The sequence below is a fragment of the Ovis canadensis genome, chromosome 22, assembly GCF_042477335.2.
Source record: "Ovis canadensis isolate MfBH-ARS-UI-01 breed Bighorn chromosome 22, ARS-UI_OviCan_v2, whole genome shotgun sequence".
In the NCBI taxonomy this organism is placed as follows: Eukaryota; Metazoa; Chordata; class Mammalia; order Artiodactyla; family Bovidae; genus Ovis; species Ovis canadensis.
The window spans coordinates 31,146,944-31,159,977 of record NC_091266.1 but is presented as its reverse complement, the minus strand read 5'-3'; the positions used below and the strand labels follow the sequence as shown (position 1 = coordinate 31,159,977).

The window sequence follows — 13,034 nt, the reverse complement described above, 5'->3', positions numbered from 1 at the left end:
GCAATAAACTGGTAGACCTTTAAAAAAAACAAAAACAGAAGTACAAATCTCTAATTAAATAATAAATAATTCACAGGGATATAAGATATAAGAAATATGTCAATAATACTGCAATAACTGTATCAGGATGGATGGATGGTTATTGTTATCCAGATCATTTCATAATGTATATAAAAGTATCAAATCATTATGCAGTACACCTGAAATATAACACTGTACATCAACTATATTTCAATTAAAAAAAGATAAGGCACAGGAAGGCTGACACAGTAACAGATATATTCTGTTATATATATTTTATGTTTCATACACTGGCTCATAGAGACTTAAAGAAAATATGCATAAATCTTGGAGATCAACAATTCTTCCTTATTTATGTTAGGATTCATCCCTGGGATTAAAAAGAACTTTCTAAAACCAATTTCTTCAATTTCTTGATATCTTTTAAGTGAAATACTAATAAGAAAAATTAAATTTAGGTTTTAAAATACAGTGTGCCTGATGAGAAATACTTACGATGGTCGATCCTCAAGAATCAGGGCAGTGGTAGAAAGTGGCTCAAATTCAAAATTCTTTCGTCTTGAAGACTGAGGTGGTGGTTTACAGGCTCTCCCTGTCCGTGCTTCATATTCCTAGAGTAGATAAAAATATACTTATGCAGAGACTTTTCCAATTAAATCTGTATCATTTAAGATATTATGCTATAATAAGGAATACATACAATTCATACATTAATTTGGTAAAAATATCAGATAGGCAAAAAAGTCACTTTTTTGTCCTGAAGCAATCTAAACTATTAATTTATGTAATATATAAAGTATGAAAGTATGTTAAAAGAGGGGAAGGTACAAATGTACTAGATTAATTAGGCGAGGTTTAGGAAGATATTCTTGTTTGCATTCTATGATACCAGTTTCCAGTTTCCAAGTCTATTATATCACATCCATTATTCAAAGTCCCGCTTTGAATAATCTACATCAGATAAGCCTACTTTCTAAACTTTCAGCCAGATCAATGATAAAAATATTGACACAAGAAACAGATAATACTGTTTTAATGCTCTGAAGATCTCAACTGTGACACTGAACCTCATCATACTGGTTTTGGATTTCAACCTATTCTGAATCTAACTACTATAAATCTACCTACTTATTTTAAACTGAAATAATTCACCAACATATCTCATCCAAAAAAAGACCAAAGACTCAAATATTTCACTAAAACTTAAAAAACTGGTATGAATACTATGGTATTTTCTCATTCAACTGAATTGATAATTCTCTTAAAACTGGTATGAATACTATGGTATTTTCTCATTCAACTGAATTGATAATTCTCTTAAAAGAAATGAAGTTGGTTTCACATGATATGTTTTTGTTGGACATATTTAAATTTCTACATTTGAGCATCTTTCCATAAATGTTCACAAGCTTCTGCTGAAATTTCTAGGAAGCTGCAGATCAATACCAAGATTGTGACTTATAATTTCCAGAATCCACATCATTCCCTTTCTAAAACAAAAAGAAATCAAGCTAGTATTTGATCATCTCCAGATAACAAATATATTTTTCACGTTATTCTCAATGATTACTCATGAGTACATCTTCAAGTTCACTGGCAGATAAAGACATTAACTCAAATGAAGAAAATTAAATGCACTTAAAGTGATCAAGCGTTTCTCTTATTAACTAGCTGTTTTCCTACCATGGCATATAATTCTTTTAAATTACTACTTTTTCTAACTCAAAGACTGATTCTCACTACTGAATCTGATGGTTGCAAAATACAAACGATAGTTCCATCCCTCTTAAAAATCTGATAATCTTGTTGAAGCTTCATCTTATTTGATATTACTTTAAAAAACAATTTATGATGTCAATCATTTTCTATAAGCTTCAAGCTTTACTTTTGGTTTCTGCCACTGTTTACAATGGTTTGTACTATTCTTTTTTTAACATTTTTTTTAATGTGCACCATTTTATTGAATTCATTACAATATTGTTTCTGTTTTATGTTTGGGTTTTTTGGCCACCAGGCACATGGTATCTTAACTCCCAGACCAGGGATTGAACCTGCACCCCCTGCCTTGTAAGGTGAAGTCTTAGCCACTGGACTGCCAGGGAAGTCCCTATACTATTCTTTTATAATTGTCTTTAGTTCTACATCTCCTCTTCCTTCTACTAAATCTAAGCTTTTAGTCTGGCAGTTCCTTTGCATGACTGCATTGGATTTTTAGAGACTTATTTCTCAAGTTATTTGGAAATTTGTATGTTCATTTTTACTAACTCCCATCTCAAAGAACTGTACAGCCTTTCAGTGTCAAAAACAGTAGAGTCACTCATTTTTTTGTTTTCAAAACTTTCTAATATCTAGTATATACATGTTATTATGATCAAAATTTCTTCAGTACAAACTCAAGTGTAATCCCCTTTTCTGCTAATATTTTTCTTATTAAAAACCATAGATTCTAAATACATATGAGGTTTGTTATCACTTACATGGCACTTTGTTTTCCTACAATGTGACCTGGACTCACTGCCAGACAGAATGCTATGAATACTACCCAATAAAGCATGTTCCATGCAAACAAATGCCAGTACACAGAGAGCAAAATAAAACTCCTAAGTCAACACATTAAAAATAACAACTAGCATTTACTGACACTGACAACGTACCACACAGTGTTTAAAACACTTAATATATTTAATTCTTGAAACAATCTTGTAAGACACCTAACTCATAGTAGAGGAAACTGAGGCACAAGTTGTTATTAGAAGACAGTCAATTAGCTATCAATAATAATTTAAAATGATGAAATAGATGATATCATTCATTTAGAGGCTAATAGGGAACTTTAAAATGGGAGGCTCAAGCTAACAATACCTCAATCACCAATCCATCCACACATTATTTTAAAAGACCATCAGGTAGTATGCCTTTCCTGATGCAACGTGAAGTACATATCATCATTCTTGAAGTATTCTTGCCAAAAGAAAAATCAAACAAATGTGATTTAGTCCCTAGAACTGTACTCTCCAATATGGTAGTCAAAAGACATAATAACCAAACAAGTCATATTATGGTCAAATATACATAGAAAAACATCAAGGAATTTGAACAATTAGGTTTCCCTCTGGAGGGTTGGACTAGAAAGGCACTTGTCTTACTTTACTCAGTGTTGTCTGACTTTTCTTACAAGAAACAAAGTAGCTTATTTATAAGACAAAAGTGAAAGTGAAGTAGCTCAGTCCTGTCCGACTTTTTGCGACCCCATGGACTGTAGCCTACCAGGCTTCTCAGTCCATGGGATTTTCCAGGCAAGAGTACTGGAGTGGGTTGCCATTTCCTTCTCCAGGGGATCTTCCCAACCCAGGGGTCAAACCCGGGTCTCCCACACTGTAGGCAGACGCTTTACCCTCTGAGCCACCAGGGAAGCCCATTTATAAGAGAGGCCATTTTATATAAAGTTACTGTGGATCACTGACAAAGATTTTACTTAAGAGCTGGGATCAGAACTAAGGCAAAATGATAGGCATTAATAAAATAGAAAGACTTGGAAAGAACAGGTGAGGGGGAATAAGCAAAAGTGTGGATTAGGGAAATATTAATCTCAATGAATATGAAAAAGGATGGGAAATAAAGTATAGACTAAATTATAGGGCCTTTCACTGGCAAAAATACTTGGAATTCATGCTGAGTAAAATGGAGAGCCACTAAAGAATGAACAAAAAGTGAAATCTTTCATTAAAAATTAACTAAGTACATGTTTAACATAAAAGGCAACACAAAAGCAAGTTCACCAATATCATTTATGTATTCACCTTACAAATGAGCTTTATACAGAATTGTCACTCAAATATTTTTCACATGAGAAGAAGGAATTCATATTCAAGTATTTCCTATCATAGATGTTTAGCATAAAAATGCTTTAAATTTCTAGAGGGTGATTTTTTTTAAAAGCTTAAAACATGGTATCAATCCATCCTCATCTGAAAATAGGATAGATTTACACATCTTTAATGACTCAAATATTTGCCAAATAAAGATGCTCATGTAACATGATTAAAAGTACAAATTGTATCAGAAATTGTAAAATATCAAATATCAGTACTTTCAAAGTTAATCACAAAGTGATATCAAATACATTTAGGCAAATGTATCAGACCACAGGACTAATATTCCATATATTTAGGTCTCTATAACAATTCTCTATAACTTTGGTTTCTGTTTGACCAAGAGGCTCATAGCACCAGTCGGAGACTTCCCTTCTCCACCACTCTCTTAGCTATGCCTTCCTCCACGTGTGGACTTCATCTTGAGGATGGCTTGTTGATCAGAGAAACGACTGTAGCAATGCCAACTGTCACATCCTCAGAGCACAACTTTCAAAGATCCTCTAACTATTCTTCTAATAATAACTTTCACAAAAGACAAACAAAGTACCCTTCCTGGAAGGTCCCAGTAAACACTTCATTCAACATGCAATCACAATGACCTAAGAAATAAGCTTATCAATGAGTTAAAGTTAATCAGGGCCTATCGCTGTAGCTGAGGAAAATCACATAATTCTTAAATCACTCAATTCCAGGTCAAGAGAGAGAGATAATAGTGTTCAAGTTATTGATATGTAGTTGATATCCACAAGACACCATTTAAAAATACAACTGAATAGTACCTCATGGGGAGATTCCTGAAGCCATTTTCACTTTAAATCCATGTGTGTCATGTCATTAAAAATCCCCTGCATATTCCTTCCATAGAAGTTTAATAATGAACAAAAAATTGATAATTTTATAAGTCATAAAGAAATCTTACAATATTAAAAAATGACTGGAAATATCACAGTTCAAGGATATCAGTATATAATGCTACCTATAGAACACTCACTGAAAATACCGCATCAATCTGCCTCGTTTCCTAACAACAAAAGTTAATTTTTTTTTCTGCCACACTATGCAATTCACAGGATCTTAGTTCCCCAGGGACCAAGGATTGAACCAGCACCCCGAGCAGTGAAAACGGAGTCCTAACCACCAGACTGCCAGAGAATTCCCAAGGTCAGTTTTAACTGACTTATTCTGAGTTGTTGGAGCTACCTACCAAACGTTAAGATAAGAAGCATCTAGTTTTTCTCTTAACTTAGGGAATATATTTCTATGAAGTATTACAACGAACCTTGTTTATTTTGTCAATTTAACTTATTTTTCATCTTTCACTCAACTATTGTTCTATGAAAGCTACTTAACTGGATAACTAGAATAGAAGATGAAAACAATGCTAGAGGCAGGCTGGCAATATCTGTAGGATAATTTATTCTAGCTATTGGTGGCTCAGATGGTAAAGCATCTGACTGCAGTGTGGGAGACCTGGGTTTGATCTCTGGGTTGGGAATCCCCTGGAGAAGGAAAGGGCAGCTGACTCCAGTACTCTTGCCTGGAAAATCCATGGACGGAGGAACCTGGTAGGTTACAGTCCATGGGGTCTCAAAGAGTCGGACAATGACTGAGCAATTTCACTCACTTCTATTGTAAGAAAATTTGAGGCAAACAGACAATTAATTCTAAGTCTGGTCAAAAGATGGTAAGCAACTCATATCATCTCCATGAGCACAGAGTAGAAAAAATTACTTATTATTCCAAGGCAAAGAAATACTAGATTCACATAAATGAAATAGATGTTTTTCCTCAAAATAATCTCTTAGAAAAGAGAAAGCATATTTGCTTAACATCTCTCATATTATGGGTGCTTTCTCTATTAGTTTGAATGGCAAGGCACTATTTGGAGGAGGTGCGTCATCCTGAAATTATCTCAGTCAATACTGAATCTAGTTTGGAAGGTGATTAATTTTATTTATTTTTTGCTGTGGCATGTGGACCTTCTCTGACCAGGCATCAAATGCATGCCTACTACAGGAGAAGCATGGGGTCTCAAAGACCACAGGAAAATCTTAGAAGGTGATTTTTTGTTCAATTTTTTTTGTTGTGGCTTTGTTTAATTGCAATAGGAAAGGAAGAAAATGGACATGAAGTAATGAAGGATTCCCAGTTCCTGGAGGTATAACCATTCAATTGCAAACACTCATGAAGAGTCTTTAAAACATTACTGTAAAAAGACTAGGTCATAGAGATCATAATTTTATACTTATAGAACAAATAAAAGAAAAAATATAATGCATCTGGAAGTTTGTGGCTTGAGACAAAATTTCTAGTAACAAGATAGTACACTTAAAAGGCACTGTACCTGCTACAAACTTGGAAAAAAGTGAAGATGCTCTGTTCTGGGGCTAAAGACCACAAAAATGCTCAATGATGCTAAATATATTGACATCGAAGACGTATGCAAACAGATCTGAATAAAGAGGTACTATTTCTTAATATACTGTTATATATGCAAATTGAATATGTAATTAGAAACAAGTAAGTATTTTATTTTCATCTATTATACATTTCTAAAAGTTATATACAATTCCTCAGAAAGATATGTAGATTCCCACTTGATGGGCAACGAAGGGGTAATTCATACTGTCTCTCTGTAAACAACCTCTGTGTTCCCAAAGGGGAAACAAACAAGGTGAGCCTATTGATCATCCTATTATTATGCATGCAAACAGTTCTGATACAACCCAGCAATCCCACTGCTGGGCATACACACTGAGGAAATCAGAATTGAAAGAGACACATGTACCCCAATGTTCATCACAGCACTGTTTACAATAGCCAGGAAATGGAAGCAACCTAGATGTCCATCAACAGACGAATTGATAAGAAAGCTGCAGTACATATACTCAATGGAATATTACTCAGCTATTAAAAAGAATGCATTTGAATCAGTTCTAATGAGGTGGATGAAACTGGAGCCTATTATACCGAGTGAAGTCAGAAGGAAAAACACCAATACAGTATATTAACACACATATATGGAATTTAGAAAGATGGTAACGATGATCCTATATGCAAGACAGCAAAAGAGACACAGATGTAAAGAACAGACTTTTGGACTCTATGGGAGAAGGCAAGGGTGGGATGATTTGGGAGAACAGCACTGAAATATGTATATTATCATATGTGAAACAGATCGCCAGTCCAGGTTCGATGCATGAGACAGGATGCTCAAGGCTGGTGCACTGGGATGACCCTGAGGAATGGGATGGGGAGCGAGGTGGGAGAGGGTTCAAGATGTGGAATACATGTATATCCATGGCTGATTCATGTCAATGTATGACAAAAACCACTACAATACTGTAATTAGCCTCCAATTAAAATAATTAAAAAATAAAATAAAATGTTAATATCTATAAAAAAAAATTATGCATGGGGGCAGTTCTGGACATGCAGTGCACAAGGGAGAACTGGAAGAACATCCCAACTGTTAGCTGGAATGGTCAGGGGTGGTACGGGGCAGAATTTGTGGGCCAGAGCATCAGAAGAGGAGGCATTCTGATGAGAAAGAGCTCTAGGAATCTGCATAGAAGTCCTCTGGAGGTATTATTTAGCTGAATACCAAATGGATGTGTGGAGGGCAAACCATTATTAAGACTGGGCAGGAAAAAACAACAACAACAACAACAACTTCTGGGGAAAGAACAATTACTATGGAGTGGTAAGTAAAACAGTTCCCACAGCTCACCCATGGCTGAGAAGTAATCACATTCCTACCAACCAGATAGAAAAGTCATCACTGAATACACAGAATATTCAGAAGAGACCTGACTATTCAGACTCATTGAAACTATGCAAGTCAGAAGACAATGGAAAAATCTTTAAATTGCTGAAAGAAAAAAAATAATTTAAAAACAGGAAACAAACTTGTTGACTTAGGATTCTACACACACAAACACATTTAAAAAATAAAAGCACAATAAGAATGTTTTCAGACAAACAAAACCTGAAAAAATCTGTTGTCAGTAGACCTGCTCTATATTTTAAAGGAGATTTTTCAGGCAGAGAGAAGGAATATATCACAAGAAAACACAAAGAAATAAAAGCACCAAAAATAGTAAATATGGAAAGACATTTCAGAAAAGATACAACTAAGAGACAAAAATATAAAAGTATATATTTTTTAAAAGGATATCTGACTAAATGCAAAAATAATATCAGTGTATTGAGGGGGTTTACAGCACAAAATCAGAAGAGACAGAATGGCAGTATACTGTTGTAAAATTATTACATTGTACTCCAAGTGGTATGTTATTTGGAGATAGATTATGATACAGATACATATCATAACAGGGTCCCAGAGATGGTTTCATGAGGTCTGCAAAGTCAAAACTATAGTCCTAACAATGCTAATAGTTTGTCTTTGTCAGTATGTTGACAATTTTGCTAAAGCAAAACAAGGAATAAAACTGTTAATCCCCTAGGACAATCAAAGCAATAACATGAAAAATGAAAGTGAAAGTCACTCAGTCGTGTCTGACTCTTTGCAACCCCAAGGACTACACAGTCCATGAAATTCAACAGGCCACAATACTGGAGTAGACAATCTTTCCCTTCTCCAGAGTATCTTCCCAATCCAGGGATCAAACCCAGGTCTCCCACATTGCAGACAGATTCTTTACCAGCTGAGCAACCAGGGAAGCCCAAGAATACTGGAGTGGGTAGCCAATCCCTTCCCCAGTGGATCTTCCTGACCCAGGAATCGAACCTAGGTCTCCTGCATTGAAGGCAGATTCTTTACTATCTAAGCCAGAAAACATAACCCCAGTCCAGTCATGAGGAAATCATCAGACAAACCCAAATTGAGGGTGTGATATAATAAGAAATATTTATTTGTCTCTGCCCCATTTCCTGCAACACAGCTCTTGAAACCTTTAAAATCTCTGACATGATGTATCTTTATGTATGCTAATGAGATGACTGGTAGTTGAAGGTTCTTAGATATTCTGAGAATGGAGCCTTGTCACCAGGGGTACCAACTGTATACCTTCAGGATCGGAACTTTCAGCTCTACGCCTTGACCTCTGGAGAGACAAGAGGTGCTGGAGGCTGAATTAACCACTGATAAGGAATAGCAAGAAGAGATAAGAAAGCCTTCTTCAGCGATCAATGCAAAGAAATAGAGGAAAAGAACAGAATGGGAAAGACTAAAGATCTCTTCAAGAAAATTACAGATACCAAGGGAACATTTCATGCAAAGATGGGCTCGATAAAGGACAGAAATGGTCTGGACCTAACAGAAGCAGAAGATATTAAGAAGAGATGGCAAGAATACATGGAAGAACTGTACAAAAAAGATCTTCACGACCCAGACGATCATGATGATGTGATCACTCATCTAGAGCCAGACATCTTGGAATGTGAAGTCAAGTGGGCTTTAGAAAGCATCACTATGAACAAAGCTAGTGGAGGTGATGGAATTCCAGTTGAGCTATTTCAAATTCTGAAAGATGAGGCTGTGAAAGTGCTGCACTCAATATGCCAGCCAATTTGGAAAACTCAGCAGTGGCCACAGGACTGGAAAAGGTCAGTTTTCATTCCAATTCCAAAGAAAAGCAATGCCAAAGAATGCTCAAACTACCACACAATTGCACTCATTTCACACACTAGTAAAGTAATGCTCAAAATTCTCCAAGCCAGGCTTCAGCAATACGTGAACCGTGAACTCCCTGATGTTCAAGCTGGTTTTCGAAAAGGCAGAGGAACCAGAGATCAAATTGCCAACATCTGCTGGATCATGGAAAAAGCAAGAGAGTTCCAGAAAAACATCTATTTCTGCTTTATTGACTATGCCAAAGCCTTTGACTGCGTAGATCACAATAAACTGTGGAAAATTCTGAAAGAGATGGGAATACCAGACCACCTGACCTGCCTCTTGAGAAATCTGTATGCAGGTCAGGAAGCAACAGTTAGAATTGGACATGGAACGACAGACTGGTTCCAAATAGGAAAAGGAGTATGTCAAGGCTGTATATTGTCACCCTGCTTATTTAACTTCTATGCAGAGTACATCATGAGAAACGCTGGGCTGGAAGAAACACAAGCTGGAATGAAGATTGCTGGGAGAAATATCAATAACCTCAGATATGCAGATGATACCACCCTTATGGCAGAAAGTGAAGAGGAACTCAAAAGCCTCTTGATGAAAGTGAAAGAGGAGAGCAAAAAAGTTGGCTTAAAGCTCAACATTCAGAAAATGAAGATCATGGCATCTGGTCCTATCACTTCATGGGAAATAGATGGGGAAACAGTAGAAATAGTGTCAGACTTTATTTTTTGGGGCTCCAAAATCACTGCAGATGGTGACTGCAGCCATGAAATTAAAAGACGCTTACTCCTTGGAAGAAAAGTTATGACCAACTTAGACAGTATATTCAAAAGCAGAGACATTACTTTGCCGACTAAGGTTCGTCTAGTCAGGGCTATGGTTTTTCCTGTGGTCATGTATGGATGTGAGAGTTGGACTGTGAAGAAGGCTGAGCACCGAAGAATTGATGCTTTTGAACTCTGGTGTTGGAGAAGACTCTTGAGAGTCCCTTGGACTGCAAGGAGATCCAACCAGTCCATTCTGAAGGAGATCAGCCCTGGGATTTCTTTGGAAGGAATGATGCTAAAGCTGAAGCTCCAGTACTTTGGCCACCTCATGTGAAGACTTGACTCATTGGAAAAGACCCTGATGCTGGGAGGGATTGGGGGCAGGAGGAGAAGGGGACGACAGGATGAGATGGCTAGATGGCATCACAGACTCGATGGATGTGAGTCTGAGTGAACTCTGGGAGATGATGGACAGGGAGGCCTGGCATGCTGCGATTCATGGGGTCGCAAAGAGTAGGACATGACAGAGCAACTGAACTGAACTGAGGTGATGATTTAATCAATTGTGCCTATTTATTATAGTAAGGCCTTCATAAAAAATTCTACTTGAAGTAGTTCAGAGTACTTTTGGGTTGGTGAGCACTCTAAGGTGCTAAAAGGGTAATTAACCCACAGTGTGCTTGGAAGCTCTATGTTCCTTCCCTCATACCTTGCCCTATGTATCTCTTCCATCTGGCTGTTTATGTAATAAACTGGTAATCTAATAAATCAACAGTTTCCTGAGTTCTGTGAATGGTTCCAGCAAAATTATCAGTCCCAAGAAGGGTGTCACAGGCATCTCCAATTTATGGCTGTTGATCAGAAGCACAAGAAGCCTGGGATTTCCCTGGCTTCCAACACAGGGGGTGTAGGTCTGATCCCCGGTCAGGGAACTAAGATCCCACATGCTGCACAGCATCAAAAACTAAAACAAACGTATATCTAACAAGTTAACAGTGGAGATAAATCGGAGTACTAAAAATACTGATTTAATCCAAAAGAGGGCAGGAAATGAGATATTAACAAAGTACTAGAAGCCTCACTTGCATTAAGCACCTGAAATCAGAGGCAGTCTTGTAAGACTGAGATCTTAACCTGGGGGATCTGACAGTAACTCCAGATAAATAGTGTAAGAATTGAATCGAATTGTAGGACACCCAACAAAGTGACTTAGCAATAGCAGCAACTGGGGTTGAAGAATTGGTCAATGTGAAAAAAAAAAACCCTACACAGCCTACACACTTGGTGTCAGAAGTATTGAGGACAGGAAAAAATTAGTAGTTTTTCTTTTAAGGACCATTTTGGAAAATATCTGACCAATATTCCTCCTTTGATTCCTTGTGCATATCAAAAAGAATGCATGCATGCATACTAAGTCGCTTCAGTCATGTCCAACTCTGTGCGACCCCATAGATGGCAGCCCACCAGGTTCCTCTGTCCCTGGGATTCTCCAGGCAAGAATACTGGAGTGGGTTGCCATTTCCTTCTCCAATGCATGCATGCATGCTAAGTCACTTCAGTCATGTCCAACTCTTTGCTACCCCATGGACAGCAGCCCACCGGGCTCCTGCGTCCACAGAATTCTCCAGGCAAGAGTACTGAGGTGGGTTGCCATTTCCTTCTCCATCAAAAAGAATACACACAGCTATATGAAAATGCTCTTTCCTTTACTATCTAGATATTAGCATAAGGCCATATTTTCTTTACATACTTAAACTAAAATAATAGACAAGCAGAAACTGAATGCTGGAGTAGAAATGATAATCCAATCTTTTTATAATATTAAGCCGGACAATAAGAGATGTGCACAAATGTAAAACAATGCTAGTCTTCCATCAGTTGGTTTTTTAAAAGTTTTTAAAATATATATTATTTGTGTTAACATGTAATGACTTTATTATTGCTATTTTTAAGTGAATTAATAAATATTTCAACCTGTCAGTGTTAATTCTAGGTATAGCAGTAACTCATAGATAATTCCCATGAACAAAAACTCTTTGGAAAAAACAAAAAACTCTTTGAGATCCTTAATAGCCAGAATCCAAAGCAGCTGTAAATATAAAACATTTGAAAACTGCTGGCCAAGCGCAACAACTGAAAAACTAAAACAAACGTGTATCTAACAAGTTAACAGTGGAGATAAATCGGAGTACTAAAAATACTGATTTAATCCAAAAGAGGGCAGGAATGAGATTAAAATTAACAAAGACCAGATGGGACAATCTGAAAAGAAGTCACAAGATGGTAAATTTAAATTCAGTCATACCAATAAATGACAGTAAATGACACTCCATTTAAAAAGAAGAGGGTATTCAGACTGCCTACAAAGACCCAAATATATGCTATATACCAAAAAAAAAAAAAACCCACTTTAAATATGAAGATGGAAAAAAGCAAATGAACAGAACAATTAACATGTAAACACTAATTGAAAGCAAGCTGTAGTGGATAAATTAGACAAAAACTTCATAATAAGAACCATTACCAGGGCAAAAAAGACATTATATTAATGGTAAAGAGGTCAATTCACCAAAAAGACATAAAAACAAAGCTTCAAAACACAAACAGAAGATAAAAGAGGAAAAGGAGAAATAGTCAAGTAGATTATGGTGGATATTTCATTATTCCTCTCTCACTAATCCACAGAACAAAAAATCAGGAAAATTATACAACACTTAAACAATACTATCATCTATGACCCAACTGACATTTATAAAATACTGACCTAACATCAGCAGAATA

The 13,034-nt window shown here is 36.4% G+C and overlaps 1 protein-coding gene across 5 annotated transcripts in view; it reads right to left on the bottom strand.

Annotated features, from left to right (window-relative positions):
• Window positions 1–13,034, bottom strand: part of TBC1D12 (TBC1 domain family member 12) — a 95,722-nt gene that overhangs the window by 25,879 nt on the left and 56,809 nt on the right. For all 5 annotated transcript variants that reach the window (XM_069568065.1, XM_069568067.1, XM_069568070.1 and 2 more), the window contains one exon: window positions 517–632. In XM_069568065.1, coding sequence (XP_069424166.1) covers window positions 517–632 — 116 coding nt within the window. The remainder of the gene's footprint in view (window positions 1–516; window positions 633–13,034) is intronic.